The sequence below is a fragment of the Lutra lutra genome, chromosome 2 (assembly GCF_902655055.1).
Source record: "Lutra lutra chromosome 2, mLutLut1.2, whole genome shotgun sequence".
NCBI classification, from domain to species: domain Eukaryota; kingdom Metazoa; phylum Chordata; class Mammalia; order Carnivora; family Mustelidae; genus Lutra; species Lutra lutra.
The window spans coordinates 35,520,147-35,538,234 of NC_062279.1; the positions used below are offsets into that span (position 1 = coordinate 35,520,147).

At 39.6% G+C, this 18,088-nt stretch overlaps 1 protein-coding gene across 6 annotated transcripts in view; it reads left to right on the top strand.

Annotated features, from left to right (window-relative positions):
• ASH2L (ASH2 like, histone lysine methyltransferase complex subunit) overlaps nucleotides 1-13,627 on the top strand; it is a 29,429-nt gene extending 15,802 nt beyond the window's left edge. For 5 of the 6 annotated variants that reach the window (XM_047717090.1, XM_047717092.1, XM_047717095.1 and 2 more), the window contains exons 11-16: nucleotides 5,805-5,972; nucleotides 6,217-6,410; nucleotides 10,565-10,657; nucleotides 11,876-11,974; nucleotides 12,719-12,778; nucleotides 12,873-13,627. In XM_047717090.1, coding sequence (XP_047573046.1) covers nucleotides 5,805-5,972; nucleotides 6,217-6,410; nucleotides 10,565-10,657; nucleotides 11,876-11,974; nucleotides 12,719-12,778; nucleotides 12,873-12,980 — 722 coding nt within the window. In that variant the 3' untranslated portion in view covers nucleotides 12,981-13,627. The remainder of the gene's footprint in view (nucleotides 1-5,804; nucleotides 5,973-6,216; nucleotides 6,411-10,564; nucleotides 10,658-11,875; nucleotides 11,975-12,718; nucleotides 12,779-12,872) is intronic. The other variant, XM_047717091.1, reaches the window with a different exon arrangement.
• The last annotated feature ends 4,461 nt before the right edge of the window (nucleotides 13,628-18,088 follow it).

An 18,088-nucleotide genomic window follows, 5' to 3' on the forward strand; every position in this document is an offset into this window, starting at 1 on the left:
CAGGGATTCTGTTGAATATTCCTCAGTGAGTGTGTGACTTTTTCTCATGATTAGACTGATGTTATGCATATTTTGTCAGAATACCAAAGAAATGAGTCCTCATTGCATCATCTCATGGCAGTCATGATGTGGATGTCTTATGATTGATCATGTTGACCATGGTCATCTGGTTAAGGTGATTTCTGTGGCTTTCTCTGTCTTATCCTTTGTAGTTAATAAATAGCTCGAGGAAAGATGCTTTGAGCTTTGGAGATACCTTGTTTATAAAGTTTTGCTCTAATATCCTTCAGTGGATCTTTTCTTCAATGATATATATATATATATATATATTTTTTTTTTTAAAGATTCTGTTTATTTGAGAGAGAGAGCACAAGCAATGGGGAGGGGGAGCAGAGGGAGAGGGAGAAGCAGACTCTGAGTTGAACAGGGAGCCTGACATGGGACTCGGTCCCAGGACCCCAAGATCATGACCTGAACCAAAGGCAGATGCCCAGCTGACTGAGCCCCCCACATGCCCCTGCAACAATTATTAGTGTGTTGTGTTTGCCTGACGATTTTATATTTCTTTCTTCCTGTCTCCACTTATTATTTAATCAATTTTTATTTATATCAGTGTGAACTCAGATATTTATTTTATTCCATTGGGATATACTTTATCTAGTAGCTCAAATTATTCCTGCTTTGGCCATTGGGAGCTTCTTTAGGTTAGTTCCTATGTTTTTTTGATTAGCCTCCTTTTTTTTTTTTTGAATAATACTTCCTTTACTTTCCAACATCGCAAAATGTTCCTGACTTACCTTGTCTTTTCCCTGCCCTAGGCCAAATATATCAGCCACTTTCTCCAAAGAACCCTGGTTCCTTTGATTGGAGAATGAGATTTAGAAATGAAGAGCTGAGTGTTCAGTATGCTCAGTTTTAGACCCCGCCCAGTGGACAGGAGAAGACCGTATGTGTACCAGCTGACACATAAATATACAGGGCTCTACTGCGTTTGCACTGACAGCTTGGATTCTAGTCAAACACTCCTGGTTTGTGCCAGCCCTCCGCCTATCCTTACTGGTCACTTCTTTCTCCAACAGTGAGAAACCTGGCTCTGACTGTCTACGGTGTATTCCCATATTTGTTCATTTCTAGTGTGCACATAAAGTAGTTTCAGAATTGGTAACCTCTGTGAGAAACATTGACTAGCTAGCTTACAGCAGTTATGTCCGGCTCTTCGGCTTTTAGCCTTGCAGCATCCTTTTGGGTTACTGTTAGATTAGTTCTCTTCTGCCCCACCTCCTTCAGGGTGATCTTGTGTCTCTTTTACAATCGTTAGGTTCATTTGTTAGTATTTTTGTGCTATTTGTAGGGTCTCCCACCTCTCGGAGAGAGAGTTTGTGTGTGTGTTTCAGGGGAGTGCATGAAGAGTCTGTGAAACATGACTGTGGTTCCAGGAGTTGTACAAAAAGGTTAACCCAGGGCGCGTGGGTGGCTCAGTTGGTTAAGCGTCTGCCTTCAGCTCATGTCATGATCCTGGGGTTCTAGGATCGAGCCCTGTGTTGGGCTCCCTGCTCAGTGGGGAGTCTGGTTGTCCCTCTCCTCTGTCACTGCTCGTGTTCTCTGACTCACTCTCTCAAATAAATTAAATTTTTAAAATATGTATATATAACCATTATACCATTATTATTCCTAACTAAGATGAATAATAATTCCTTAATGATCTAATACCCGGTCCATACTCCTATTTCCATGGTTTAAAATATGCCTTTCAGTGGTCTCCTTGAATTAGATCTAAACAGGGCATATATTTACTGCATTTGAAAGCCCATTATTTCTTGGTTTTAATACTAAAAACTTAACACTTGTAGGGGTGCCTGCCTGGCTCAGTCGGTAGAGCCTGTGACTTTTGATCTTGAGGTTGTGAGTTCAAGTCCCATGTTAGGTATAGAGATTACTTTAAAAAAATCAAATCAAATTAGTTTTTTGCTAACACTTATATTGATGGTGGTCATTTCAAAGTGAAGTAATGTAATCCCATGTTGTAATGTCCATTATATGTGGATTGTTTAACTTCTGATAGTGACAAGCATACTTTGAAAGTAGGGAAGGACAAGTCAATGACTTCAGGGTTTTTAAGAAGTGAGGCTCGTCTTGTTTATATAACTATATAAATATCGTTATATATTTATATATATGTGTGTGTATATATATATATATATATATATATATATAACTATATCTTGTTTATAACTATTATATATAATAGTTATAATTCCAGAAGGAGAAAAAAAAGTGAGAACACTGACCCGTAATAGTTACTTATTTGTTAGAATTTAATATATAAAATAGCAATGACTGCTTGCTCTCTATGCCATTTATGCTGAGCCTTACAAAAATTAATGATAAATCTGTATTGTATCTATTAAGGTTTTTACTTTGAAATAATTTCAGATGTATAAAAAAATTGTGAAAATAGTAGTGAACTTTTTTTTTTCTCCAAACCATTTGAGAATAAGTTGCCATGATGCCCTCTCATTTTGAGAACTTGATGGTGTATTTCTTATAAGCAAGGATGTTCCCCTTATGTGTTAGTCATTTAGTGCTGCTTAGCAAATCACCATAAAACTTAGCAGTCTAAAACTTCAAATGTTCATTATCTCCCACAGATTCTGAGGGTTGGGAATCTGGGAGCACCTTAGCTATGTGAGTTGGCTCAGGAGAATTCATGCAGCTGCAGTCAAGCTCTTAGCTGGGCCTATCAACAGTGAGGACTTGACAGAGGCTGGAGGACTTACTTCCAAGATGACTTAACTTGTATTACTTTGACAGGATGCCCTCAGATCCTCACCGTGTGGGCTTCTCCATAGACCACTTATTTATCCTCATCCATAGAAGCTAACTCCTCCCAATGAAAGTGATCCAAGAGAGCAGTAGAGTTCGAGTATCTTCTGTGACCCAACTTTGAAGCTGGATAGTTGCTTCAGCTTTGTTTTGTTAGGAATGAGTCACTACGTTCAGCCCACACTCAGGTTGGAAGGAAATTAGCCTCCACCTCTTCAAAGGAAGAATATCAAAGAGTTAGTAGATATTTTTTAAACTTTCACTTTCTTGCAGAACCAGTATATAAACGTCAAAGACAGGAAATTAACACTAATTGCTACCATCTGATGAATTTAAGATCCTATTCAGGTTTCTCCAGTTGGCGCAATAATGCCATTGTAGCAGAGGATCCCGTTGAGAATCATTTGCTGCATTTAGCTGTCATATCTCCTAAGTCTTCTTCAATCTGTAACAGTTTTTTTTATCTTTCTTAGACTTTGATGACCTGGAAGCTTTTGCAAATGAGAGGCCACTTGTTTTATAGAATATCCCGCAATTTGAGTTTGTCTGGTTGAAATCTCAGGATTTGATTCAGTTCTGCATCTTTGACAGAAATATCATTAAAATGATGCTATGTTCTGCACGTTGCATCTTGCCAGGTGGTGCCTGATTTTAATTTGCCTCATTCCCGATGATGTCGCTTTGATCATTTGGCTAACATGGTATCTGCCAGGCTTATCCACTGAAAAGTTGCTTTTTTCCCCCCTGCATGTAATTAGTAAGTGCTTTAGGAGGAGGTACATTATTTACTGTCCTATCCTGGACACTTGCCTTGCTCAGTCCCCACCTAATGGCTTTAGGGCTGAATTGCCTGGAAAGGGGTAAGGGAAGAAGTATTTGAGAAGGTAGAATTTGCCGAATACCTAAGAAAGTTCTGTTAAATTAGGATGTATTTAATTTAAGGAAGTTATCATTGTATCTGCCTGGGACAGGAGCCATTGTGGTCCATGTAACAGAAAGAGTGTAGGGCCAAGAATTTTCAGTCAGCCGTGCCACACTGAGCTGCGGTGTGGTCACGAACAGTCACAGGATCAGCTGCTCCATCTCAGAGTCTTGTCTACCTACCTACCTACCTGGGAAGGTACTTTGTAAATCGTAAAGACCTTTATAAAAGCTGTAGCTAATCTACATTTTGTGCTTCCTCCAATAGAACTCAGGCTTTTAGGGTCATAAACAGTTTCAAATGCTTTTTCCTCATTGAAGTCTTAATTGGATCTGTGATGTTTCTACATTGATAAAATCAAACCTACATCACCTGAAAATACTCTTCTATCTTCTGTCATTTTTTTCTTCATTTTCAAGTCACAATATCCCCTCCTATTGATTTAGATTGTCCCCTTATCTTACATAAGCCTCATAGTAAAGTTTCAAACCATACACAAAGGTGGAAAGATGAATATAATGAATCTTTGTATACTTTTCACCCAGATTTAACAGTTATCAAGTTTTTGCCATATTTATCTGCTTATTTTTGTGACCCCCTTTTTCTGAATTTTTAAGAAGTAAATCTCACCCTATATACTCTAAAAAAAATACGCATTTCTAAAAGGGGTGTTTTCTTTCTCTCACAACCACAATGCTCTTATCACACTTAACAAAATAGATCATTCCTTGCCATCATCTGAATTCAGTCCATAATCAGATTTCCTTGATTGTGTCAGATACCTTTTTTCCTCCCCCACCAAAATGCTTATTAATTAAAAGAAAATAGTGACTTCATAGTGGAGAAGCCAGTGAGGCACTCCATTAGTTAGGTGATCAAAGTGTAACATAGGCATTTTGACATCATGTGTTCCCTGATACTGTCCACTGAGAGACACAGCATTATTGACCTCACTGATATTTCTGACGAGAAAGCATAACCTGTGCTTCAGCAGGAGGATACATCAGACAGACCTGACCGAGAGGCATTCTACAAAGGAAAGTGACCAGTACTCTTCAAAATGTCATGGTCATGAAAGACTTGAACTGTCCCAGATTGGAGGAAACTAAGGACACGTGACAACCAAATTAAATGTGGGATGTCGGATTAGAGCCTGGAACAGAAAAAGGATATTATTTGGATAATTGGCTTAATTTGAAGATCATCTATAGATTACTTAATAGCATTCTATCAATGCCAATTTTCTGGTTTTGGTAATTGTGTTACAGCCATAGATGGTGTTAACATTCGGGGAAGCTGAATGGAGGACATAGGAGGAATGTATACTGTTCTTTAAAATCTAAAATTGTTTCAAAATCAAATATCAAGTCTATTAAAGGATGGCTTATTCAGGGGCACCTGGCAGGCTCAGTAGGTAGAGCATGCAACTTGATTCCAGAGTTGTGAGTTCAAGCCCCACATTGGGTGGAAAACTTCATTTAAAAAGAAAAAGAAAGATGGTTTGGGGCGCCTGGGTGGCTCAGTGGGTTAAGTTTCCGCCTTCAGCTCAGGTCATGATCCCAGGGTACTGGGATCGAGCCCCACATCGGGCTCTCTGCTCAGCAGGGAGCCTGCCCCTCCCCCCGCCTGCTCTCTGCCTACCTTTCTGCCTACTTGTGATCTATTTCTCTCTGTCAAGAAAATAAATAAAATCTTTTTTTAAAAGTTAAAAAAAAAAAAAAAAAAGATGGTTTCTACAAATCAGGCTCCAGGCACATTATAATTGGTTTGTTATATTTTAGGGAATAGACAGCATTATTAATTTTAACCTGTTAACTTAAATATTTGATAGAAACTAAATTACCTGACCACTTTCTTCCCATTTTTTCCCTCTTGCCTTCAGCCATATCTTACATTGAGATTTTGAAACTCCTGAACTAATCCTTCAGATTCCTGACCTGTTATTTTCCAATTTTTTACTTTGTTCTACTAGAGTGTAGGAGATTCTGGTTTTGGGGGGTAGTTGTCTCCAAGTGCCTCCAATAAGTTACAGACCTTTGTTTTCATCTTCACCCTGCAGCTCCCCAGCTGAAGATCTCCGATGACCGGCTCACTGTGATTGGAGAGAAGGGTTACTCCATGGTCAGGGCTTCTCACGGGGTTCGGAAAGGTGCCTGGTACTTTGAAATCACAGTGGACGAGATGCCTCCAGACACTGCTGCCAGACTGGGTTGGTCCCAGCCCTTAGGTAAGTGGGAGCTGCTGTGTGGGCATCGCAGCAGGCAGAGAGGGATAGACCATCTGCATGAGCTTTGTGACTTTTCAGCTTGATGGATGAGGGGCATAAAATTCACTTCCTGAACGATTGGGCGGTTTGCAATTTTGTAACAAAAAAACAAAAAATAAAATGAGAAGGAGTACAGTTTTTTTCTCCCAGCAAACCGGGGTTGATTCGCAATCTTTTGACTTCCCGTTTGTCTTTTTTGGGACAGGTAACCTTCAAGCTCCCTTAGGTTATGATAAATTTAGCTATTCATGGCGGAGCAAAAAAGGAACCAAGTTCCACCAGTCAATTGGCAAACACTACTCTTCTGGCTATGGACAGGGAGATGTCCTAGGATTCTATATCAATCTTCCGGAAGACACAGAAACAGCCAAGTCACTTCCTGATACTTATAAAGATAAGGTGAGTTTGTCCTCCTGAGAGATTCCCGGGTTTGAAGACCTGTGGCTGCCACTGAATGCTGCAGCAGTGGCCTGAGTGTTTTTTTGTAATACCGACATACCATTCCCATGTTTTTCTCACATTTTGTTACAAAAATGTTTAGACAGAGTTGAAAGAGTTTTAAAGTCCGTGTCCAAATACCCATCACCTAGATTCTGCCATTGGCCTGTTATTTGTTCATTCCTCTACCCACCCATCTGTCCGTCCATCTTGTTTTAATGCACTTCAGAGAATGCTAGCCATCAGTATACCGCACCCCTGCCCATGTATTTCAGGATACATGTCGTTAGCTAGAGTTCAGCCTTTATTTAGTTTTTTCTTTTGATATAAGACTTAAACAAAATGAAATGTACAAAAATAAGTGTATATTCACTGAGTTTTGAGTTTGGCCTAATCTTACACCCCAGGAAGTTCCCTCATGCTCTTTTCCTGTCAGTCCCAACTCCCATCCCTATAGAGCCAACCACTATCTTGAAATACTTATTCCCTGTCTTAATTTTATTCCATTAGTTTTGTTTTTTTAAAGATTTTATTTATTTATTCGACAGACAGAGATCACAAGTAGGCAAAGAGGCAGGCAGAGAGAGAGGAGGAAGCAGGCTCCCTGCCAAGCAGAGAGCCCGATGCAGGACCCTGAGAACATGACCTGAGCCAAACAAAGGCAGAGGCCTAACCCACTGAGCCACCCAGGCACCCCTATTCCATTAGTTTTGTTTGTTCTTAAGTAAATGGAACCATGCGCTATGTCGTCTTTTGTTGTTTGACATAATGCTTTTGAGATTCTTTTATGTTTTTGCATGTATCCATAGCTTGTTTCCTTTAAGAAAGTAGAGTAGTATTCCATTGTATGAATACACCACAGTGTGTTTATCCATTTTCCTGTTTTTTTTTAAATATTTTTAAATTCCAGTATAAGTAACATACAGTGTTACATTTGTTTCAAGTGTATGATAGGGTTATTCAGCAGTTCCTTATATTACTCGGTGTTCAACATGATAAGTGTACTTATAATCCCCTTCACATATTTTACACTCCCCCCACCCACCTCCCCTATGGTAACTACCAGTTTGTTCTCTACCATTGAGTCTGGTTTTTTTGTCTTTTCTTTGTTTGTTGTGTTTCTTAAATTCCACATATGAGGGAAATCGTATGATATTTGTCTTTTTCTGACTTATTTCACTTAGCATTATGCTGTCTAGCTCCATCCATGTAAATGGCAATGGCTGAGTAATGTCCCACTGTGTATACACCATATCTTCTTTATCCATTCATTCATCTGTAGATGGAGACTTGGGTTACTTCCATAATTTGGCTTTTGTAAATAATGTAAATAAACATAGGGATGCATATATCTTTTTGCATTAGTGTTTTTTATTCTTTGGGTAAATGCCCAGTAATGGAATTATTAGATCAGATTATTCCATTTCGCTATGGATGGAGACTTGGGCTATTTCAAGTTTGGGGCTATTATGAATAAAGGTGATGTGAACTTTCTTGTACAAATGTTTTTCTGTTTTTGTTTTTTTAAAGATTTTATTTATTTATTTGACAGAGACACAGCGAGAGAGGAACATAAGCAGGGGGAGTGGGAGAGAGAAAAGTAGGCTTCCTGCTGAGCAGGGAGCCTGATGTGGGGCTCGATTCCAGGACCCTGGAATCATGACCTGAGCCAAAGGCAGACACTTAATGACTGAGCCACCCAGGCGCCCCTACAAATGCTTTTGTAAATGTGTTATTGTTTCTTTTGGGTCAGCACCTAGAATTGCAATCACTGTGTCATAAGGTAGTTACATATTTAGTTTTAGAAGCAATTGCTGGACTCTTTCCACTCCCAGCTACAATGTATGATAATTGTAGTTGCTTCACATCCTTGTCAACATTTTTGTTGTCTGTCAGCTTAATTCTAGCCATTTTGATGGGTGCATAGTAGTGTCCCTGTGTGGTTTAAATTAGCATTTCTTTTTTTTTTTTTTTTTTAAGATTTTATTTATTTATTTGACAGAGAGAGATCACAAGTAGATGGAGAGGCAGGCAGAGAGAGAGAGAGAGGGAAGCAGGCTTCTTGCTGAGCAGAGAGCCCGATGTGGGACTCGATCCCAGGACCCTGAGATCATGACCTGAGCCGAAGGCAGCGGCTTAACCCACTGAGCCACCCAGGCGCCCCTTAAATTAGCATTTCTTTGATGACTAATGATATTCCGTAGGTTTTCGTGTGCCGATTAGCCATTCATCTATTTTCTTTTATAACATTTCTCTTCAAATATTTCACCTTTTAAAAAAAATTATATATATACATATATACATGTATATACATATATACATATATACATGTATATACATATATACATATATATACATATACAAAAATTATATATATACATATATACATACATACATAAAAATTATATATATACACATATATATACATATATGTATGTATATATATATCAGGTTATCCTTTTATTGAGTTATAGAGGGTTTTTTAATATATATATTGGATTACAGTTCTCGGTTAGAAGTGGCTTTTTTTTTTTTTTTTTTTTTTTTTTAAGGTTTTATTTGAGAAAGAAGATAGAGAGTACGAGCTAGGGAAGAAAGGGAGAAGCAGGCTCCCTGCTCAGGTCTCAATCCCAGGACCCTGACTTGAGCCAGAAGTAGATGTTTAACCAGCTGAGCCACCCAGGCACCCCTAGAAGTGGCTTTTTAAAAAATATTTTTGGGGGCACTTGGGTGGCCCAGTTGGTTAAGCATCCAACTCTTGATCTCAGCCCGGGTCTTGATCTCAGGATTGTGAGTTCAAGCCATATGCAGGGCGTGAAGCCTACTTAAAAAGTACATTTTTTTTCCTCCTAGTCTGTGACTAATTTATTTCTTAAAGGTGTCTTCTGATGAAATGAAATTTCTAATTTTTATGAAATCTATCAAATTTTTCTTTTACAGTTATAGTGCTTTCTCTGAGTTAATAATTCTTTGCTTACCCTCCACTCATGAAGATACTCTTTCATGTTTTCCTTTGAAAACATGGTTTAAGCTTTTGCTATTAGGTTTCTGATCCACCTTGAATTACTTTTTGTGTATGGTGTAAAGTAGGGATCAAAGTTAATTTTTTCTTCCGTACAGATGGGTGTCCAATTATTCTAGCACCCGTTTTTGAAAACTTTTACCCTCATTTCTTTGGTGCCATTTGTGAAAATCAGATGATTTTATAAGTAGAAAGTAGAGTTTGTTTTGGGGCTCTCTGTTCCATTGATCTCTTTGTTGACTTTTATGCCATACCACACTGTCTTGATTATTGGAGCTTTAGAGTAAATTTTTAATTTGGGTTATTATCAGTCCTCTTGCTTCTTTGTGTTTTTGTCTGGTGTGGGTTTGTGTGTGTGTGTTTAATTTTGAAGATACTAGTATATGCCTAGACTTTCTAGAAGGATATACAGGGACACTGGAACAGAGATTGCTTTTGGCAAAGGGAAACTTGAGTGTTGAGGGACATGGTGAGAGAGAGATACTCTTCATTTTACGTTCTGGTAGATCTCTTGAATTTTTTTTTTTCTTATTGTGTTTAATGTATGTATGTGCTAAGAGATTCAAATTTAAAAATAATAATAATATCTTTTTCCCTGGGAGTGAATAGTTGGGCTCTTGGGAACCGGCAGAGAATGGATGACCCAGAGACCACGTATAGGAGAAGCAGGTTGGGAACTCAGATGAAAGGAAGTAGCCCTTGAAAAATGTTTTTATAGAATAGGAGATTTTAGGCTCAGTAAACTTATTTCTTTCACTGAGATTATTGAAGGGAAGAAACTATGAATTAGTTTTAGTTTAATGGGTATTTTTATTGTAGTGAAAGTGTGTATATGTATGTTTCCTCATAAATCTTAGTAAAGACCTTTTTTGAAATGTTTAACAACTTTGTGCTATCTGGTACTTTTAAGAACCACATAGTTGTTTAAAATCTAGCAAAGCTAACCCTACATAGATTTTTAATTTCTGTTGCAGAACATAAGGACTCTGTGCTATTTGTGTGACTCTGGCCTTTTTTTTTTTTTTAATTTCATAATGATGTAGCTGATGCTTCAATGTTCCTTTTTTTCCCCCTTTCTTTCTTGGTTTTCAAGGCTTTGATAAAGTTCAAGAGTTATTTGTATTTTGAGGAAAAAGACTTTGTGGATAAAGCAGAGAAGAGCTTAAAGCAGACTCCCCATAGTGAGGTGAGTCATGGTCATAAAAATGTCAGAACTAGAAGACTTTGAAGATTGGGACCAACCTCCTAATTATAAAAGTTTGGAAAATGAGGCCCAAAGGGGCAGCAGAGCGAGCTCCCTCTCCTGCCTGCTGTGTTTGTGCTCTTCCTGTGATACCATGCTGCTGCTCTCAGAGGCCTCATCAGGGTTCTTTGAGGGACAGTCTACAGAAAAAGGGGTAGAAACAGCAGCCTACTGAGGAAATCTACAAGCAATTGAGGAAGCAAGTCGGAGATACTTATTCTTCTCAGAGGAAGGATCAAGTACAGAGGGAGGAACACCGGAATAGGAGAGGATGTTGCTGTGTGACCCAGAGGTGGAGGAGCTGTCACGGTTCATTCAGGGTCCTCTAGAACTTTCCCTACTTCCTGTTCCAAGGTTGATGGAAACACGTCTGCCCAAAGTCCTAGCATAAATAAAGGCTGGCATGACTGGACCAGCCACAGGGGACGAAAATAGGAAAAGGGCGGAAGAAAATTTTGAATGGGAGACATTTTTCCATAAAAATGCTGCAAAACATCCTGGGACAGTAATAGAAGGGAATGTAGGAGAAAATGTAAAGGGAAACAGTTAATAGATCTAAGGATAATACAACCAGATAATCCAGCCTGGGAGAATATCGCTCTTGCTGGGAAGAACAGGCAGAGAAAGTTACTTCAGAAAAAGCCTTTTCTGAAGTCCATAGACAGTGGTTGAGAGAGAATATTTAGAATAATTTCAAAAGCGAAAGGACAAAGAAAATGAGGATTCTGAAACTCAGAAGATCTGAAGAGATTTTCAAAGGAGAAATACAGAAGCGAGAGGGAAGGGGGCAAATGAATAAGCTCACAAGGGTATGGTTCCAAGGAAGGGGAGGACAAAATTCATTTTTATAAAAACAGTGTAACGAATAATAGAGAGTAGAATAGTTTGGTATAAGTAGTAGTTTGGTATAAGTATAGGAATTCAGAAAGCAAATAATCCTGAAGACCAACTAGATTAGTGCATGTGAATAAGCTCTGAAAAACCTGGAAGTCCTCTATAAACGTAAGACACTGTTGTTGCTGCGCAAGGTACATGCTGTTCTTGGAAGACATTATTAGCAGCATGGTGACAGCACTGCTAAAGGGTTCTCCAAGTGAGTTCTTTTTCAGTTTGTTTGTTTCGTTGTTAAATTCTGAAGTAAAACCATGGTTTTTGTTTCAGATAATATTTTATAAAAACGGTGTCAATCAAGGTGTGGCCTACAAAGATATTTTTGAGGGGGTTTATTTTCCGGCCATCTCACTGTATAAGAGTTGCACGGTATGTATCCTCTGTTCATCCTGTGAACACGACTTGAAGGAAATAGGTGAATGGTTGTGTTGGAAGAGCCATTGATAGGAGTTCCAGAAAGAAGTCTAAATAGCCTGAATGAGATGGAAATACGTTCCTGCTGTGACAGTTCCAAAAACAGTTGGATGTCATAGGAAGTATTTGCTTGGATAGATACAAGATTGTGTAGTTAGTGTGCCCCATACTTTTCTTTTGAATGTACTGTGTGGCAAATGTTATTGTTCAGTGTAAGGCATATGCAGTATATACCTACATCAGTCAGCTTGGTGTTACAGGTCATGATGACCCACCACCATTGGCTAGTAACTGTTGGTTACTTCATACACTGTGCTGTTTGTGTTTTGTTTTGTTTTTAATATGATCCAGTATGAAGGGGACTCTCATCAGATCCTTTTAGGTTTTTGTGGTTGTTTTAAGTGGTTTGAAAAGGTATTATCTGGAAGTTTCCATGTATTTTTAGTCTCTCAGTAACCACCATTTAAGTAGAATAAGGAAATCTTTAGGTTATAAACAGAACTCAACAAAAGTCTATTTTAGTTATCTAATTTTCGATGCATATTAGGGTGTTGACCATTTTTAGCAGTGGTAATCTGTTTCATTTGTTCCACTACACCCTGAATGTCATAGCTACATTTTAAAAGTTCCTGTGTCACGTTAAACTTTTTCACTCTTTTCTTCTGTGTTTTCATGTCTGTTTGAATTGAACGGTCACAGGTTTCCATTAACTTTGGACCATGCTTCAAGTATCCTCCAAAGGATCTCACTTACCGCCCAGTGAGTAACAGTCACGATGCAAGCTCAGTATCTCTGTTACTTCTCGTTGTCACTGTTCTCATCACCTCATTTCTGTTTCTTGTTCTTCCCACAGATGAGTGACATGGGCTGGGGCGCTGTGGTAGAACATACTCTGGCTGATGTCTTATATCATGTGGAAACAGAGGTGGATGGGAGGCGCAGTCCGCCATGGGAACCCTGACCAGGTCCCTCTTTCTTTGCAGCTGTGGACTTTCTGGGGAATAAATTGGGGAGGGGGGATCTGTTTTTTTGTTTTTTTTTTTTTAACTATTGCAAACATTCTCCCAAAGATACCGCAGCACAGAGCCTCTCCTGTTAGCAAGTGAAAAGTAGGGGTGAGACTGGCAGAGACTGCCTGCCCTGCAACACTTTGCCCACTTCTGGTGACTGCTTCTATTTTGTGTGCCATATGCCAGCAGCTGCTGACCCTCAGATCCCATGCGCTCCCTGTGAAACTGGTGCTGTACAATGTATCCCACCAACTGGGACTTGATACCTTGCTGTATTTTCTACCGAATGAATAATCTTGTCCACATACCTAACTTATTTAAAGACTTTTTTTTTTTTTTGTAATGTTGAGTTCATCCTATCTGATTTCCAAGGAAGTAATTGGCTTGAATCTGAGAACACCTGAAATCTATGGCTCTACATTCCAGATCTAAAAGGTCTTTCCTTTTGATGTGGGTTTTTATTCATTTTGAAATATTTTTGAACACTGGGGTCTCTGGAACTACTAGGTCTGTAGAACTGTAATTGTGGAAAAAAAAAACTTGCTTGCAGCTTTAACAATTAGAAATTCTTCCCAAATAAAACTGGTCTTCAAGTGTGTGTGGCACTTTGCTTCCCTTTCACATTGGATTCCTCTTGGGACTGGGGTAGCAAGGTAGGCAGTCTGAGGAACGGTAGTCAGAACTGGGAAGACAGGCACATTTCTGACTCAATCCCAAGCCCTCTTCTGCTTCCAGTCTTTCCAGCCAACCCAACTATGGTCTTTATCCTGTGAAATCGGAATCTCAAAGAGGTGAACAAGAGTTTAAAAGGGTTAATGGGGGGCACCTGGGTGGCTCAGTGGGTTAAGCTGCTGTCTTGGGCTCAGGTCATGATCTCAGGGTCCTGGGATTGAGTCCCGCATCGGGTTCTCTGCCCAGCAGGGAGCCTGCTTACCTCTCTCTCTCTCTGCCTGCCTCTCTGCCTACTTGTGATCTCTACCTGTCAAATAAATAAAATCTTAAAAAAATAAAAATAAAAATAAAAGGGTTAATGGGGGAATGCCTGGGTGGCTCAGTGACTTAAGTGGCTGGCTCTTGATTTCAGCTCATGATCTCAGGGTCCCAGGATTGAGCCTCTCTGCACTCAGTGGGGAGTCAGCTTGGGATATTCTCTCTCTCTCTCTCCATCAAATAAATAAATAAAATCTTAAAAGAAAGAAAGCAAGGGGAAGGGAGAAGAAAGAAATTTCCCAAATCTCAAGTGACTATTGGTGTCTTAACACAGTAGCTTTGAGCAATGTCCACAATAGCCAAACTGGGTTTGGCTAAGTTTGGCAATGAGATGCCCTTCAGCAGATGAAAGGATAAAAATTTGGTCCATAGGGGCGCCTGGGTGGCTCATCGGGTTAAGCCTCTGCCTTCGGCTCAGGTCATGATCCCAGGGTCCTGGGATCGAGCCCCGAATCGGGCTCTCTGCTCAGCAGGGAGCCTGCTTCCTCCTCTCTCTCTGCCTCCTCTCTGCCTACTTGTGATCTCTGTCTGTCAAATCAATAAATAAAATCTTAAAAAATCTTGGTCCATATATACAATGGAATATTACTCAGCCATCAGAAAGGATGAATCCCCAACTTATCCATTAACATGGTTGGGGCTGGAGGAGATTATGCTAAGAGAATGTCAATTATCATATGGTTTCACTTATTTGTGGAACATAAGGAATAGCAAGGAGGATATTGAAGGAAGGGGAAAATGAAGGGGGGGATATCGGGGTGGGAGGCAAACCATGAGAGACTATGGACTCCAAGGAATAGGATTTTCAAGGGGAGGGGGTGGGGGATGGGTTAGCCCAGTGATGGGTATTAAGGAGGGCATGGATTGCATGGAGCACTGGGTGTTATGCACAAACAACGAATCATGGAACACTACATCAAAAATTAACATATGGTACTGTATGGTGACATAACGATTAGAAACCAAAAAAAAACACGGTAGCTTTGACTAATATAATTGTCTCCTAATGAATCATCCAGGCTGTTTTGGCCATTTTGTGTTTTTTCACAGACCTAACAGAGTCAGTATGATCGTAGGCTAAAGACAGTCTGTCACCGCTGGACACCTACCTATTCATTCCTGGCTGGTCTTAAAAGGCAGACTTGGTTATAAAGCTGGATGATCAGAGTTTGAAGAACTCAGAGAATGAGGGTAGTGTTCTTTTTTTTTCTTAATCACTTTTTATTAACATAAAATGTATTAGTTGCCCCTGGGGTACAGGTCTGTGAATCATCAGGCTTACATATTTCACAGCACTCACCATAGCACATACCCTCCCCAATGTCCATCACCCAGCCACCCTATTCCTACCGCACCCCCACCTCCCAGCAACCCTCAGTTTGTTTTGTGAGATTGAGAGTCTCTTACGGTCTCCCTCTCGATCCCATCTTGTTTCGTTTTTCCCTCCCTACCCTCCACAGCCCCCAACCCTGCCTCTCAAAATCCTCATGTCAGAGATCCTATGAAATATATCTTTCTCTAATTGACTTATTTCGCTCACCATAATACCCTCTAGTTCCATCCATATGGTTAAAAATGTCAAGATTTCATTTCTTTTTATGGCTGCATAATATTCCATTATATATATATATATATACCACCTCTTCTTTATCCATTCATCTGTTGATGGACATCTAGGTTCTTTCCATGGTTTGGCTATTGTGGACATTGCTGCTATAAACATTCGGGTGCATGTGCCCCTTCAGAGCACTACATTTGTATCTTTAGAGTAATTACCCAGTAGTGTGATTCCTGGGTTGTATTGTAGCTCTAGTTTTCAGCTGAGGGTAGTGTTCATTAGAGGAAGCTGGAGGTAAATTCTTTGTAATATAAATTACCACATGTTACTTGTACACCCACTCTCCATTTAAATGATAAAATTTTTGTACATCGGATTTTCATAAATCAGAGGTTGCAGAAGTAATGATTTTGCCCATTTGTATTTAAAAGTACGTGTGTTTCAAGGTTCGTTTGGAGAGCTCATAGAATCCCCACTCTTCATGGAGACCTCTAAGCAGATCATCACTGACAATTTTATTCCAATGTAAAATTAAACAAGTGGGAAAATATCTCCCAATCCCCTCAAAGACACAGTTGCTTGGTTTGAAGAAGGCAAATCATAATCAAGCTCAAAACTTCACTGGTTTGTGGTAAAATCCCATTGTTTTGTTTTCAGCCTGTTCTTTTCTGAAACCAGAGTGTATATTGCTTCAGACATCTTTAAACATCTTTAAACAATCATTTTCTCTTAGCTGGGAGTGGATGATAATTCTGTTCTAGATATACTTCTACAACTATGCCCTCTCATTCTGAAGCTCCCAGATAGATAAACAATAATTGTGTGTGTGAGTTTTATTTTTATTTATTTGACAGAGAGAGTGAGAGCAGGAACACAAGCAGAGGGAGAAGCAGGCTTCCCGCGGAGCAGGGAGCCCAATGTGGGACTTGATCCCAGGACCCTGGGAACACGACCTGAGCCAAAGGCAGACGCTTAACCGACTGAGCCACCCAGGCACCCCAACAATAATGTAATCTATGCTAAAAATAGATCACTCTAGGAAACGATCAGAATAAATAACAAAAAATGCTTTTCTGAGCTGTAAAATTTTAATAGCTCAATAAATATCAGCACTCCCACTCCTGCTAAACTCTTTAATAAATAAGCTAGGGCTCTATTTCCAAATGCTTTAAATCATCAATGCTATTAGAACCAGAATGGAAAAGCTTCAAGTGGTAAGGGTTGGTTTTTAGAAGAGAGTTTTTTTTTTTTTTTAAGATTTTATTTATTTATTTGAAACAGAGAGAGAGAGATCACAAGTATGCAGAGAGTCAGGCATAGAGAGAGAGAGGAGAAAGCAGGCTCCCCGCCGAGCAGAGAGCCCGATGTGGGCCTCCATCCCAGGACCCTGAGATCACGACCTGAGCTGAAGGCAGAGGCCTAACCCACTGAGCCACCCAGGCTCCCGGTAAGGGTTGGTTTTGCACCTTCCCTACACACATTAGCAAAATAATCCCATCCCAGTTTATATTTTTAAAGCATAAGTTCTCTGAATCTTGGAAGGGGAATTGGCTATCACCATAGCAACTCTTTTCAGCCATCTCCTCTGGAAATTGTAAAACACTGACCTGTTAATGGCAGAAAGTGGCAGCCCTGAACCAGGCTGGAAGCTGATATAATTAGCTCTGAACTAAAGATTCAGTTCCCTTTTTAGATCTCAACATTCTCTTCAGGGAAAATAATAAGATTTGTTTCTAGTCAACTTCGTCATTCATTCTCTCATATTTGGTCCTGCCCTGTCGGTTTTTTTTTTTTTTTTTAAGATTTTTTTTATTTATGACAGAGAGATGGAGAGCACAGGAAGGCAGAGCAGCAGGCAGAGGGAGAAGCAGGCTCCCTGCTGAGCAGGGAGCCCGATGCGGGACTCCATCCCAGGACCCTGGGATCATGACCTGAGCTGAAGACAGACGCTTAACTGACTGAGCCACCCAGGTGTCCCTCTGTCCTGTCTTTTAAGTAGGTAAATAAAAATCCTCAGTCAGAATCCTCTTCCAGTACTCATCCATCAGTCACCAGTTCTAGAGTTCTTTCAAGAATTGATTTAGGCTTGTGCTTATCATGGAAATTAAACCCTTTTGAAAGATCCTGATAACAGATTTTAAATAATTGAGTGACCTAAGTGCCCAGTAGTTTTTCCTTCTAGTGGTCTATGGGATCTAGTTTCATTAAAATCTTTGTCCAGCTTCTGCTCAGGTCATGAACTTGGGGTCTGCTTATCCTTCTTCCTATGCCCCTCCCCCCGACTTGTGCTCTCTCTGTCTCTCTTTCAAATAAATAAATAACATCTAAAAAAAAAAAAAAAAAACCTTTGTCTAGGACTCCTTTATCAAAAAGTTGCAGTTTACTAGAATGATTTTTTTTAAGAGAATTTTTAAACAAATAGGTACAGACTGAAGTTTTTGTGTCAGTTATGATTGTTTATTCTGACTGGTGCTCATGGAAGAAGTAGGAGAATGGGATTAATTAGTTTTC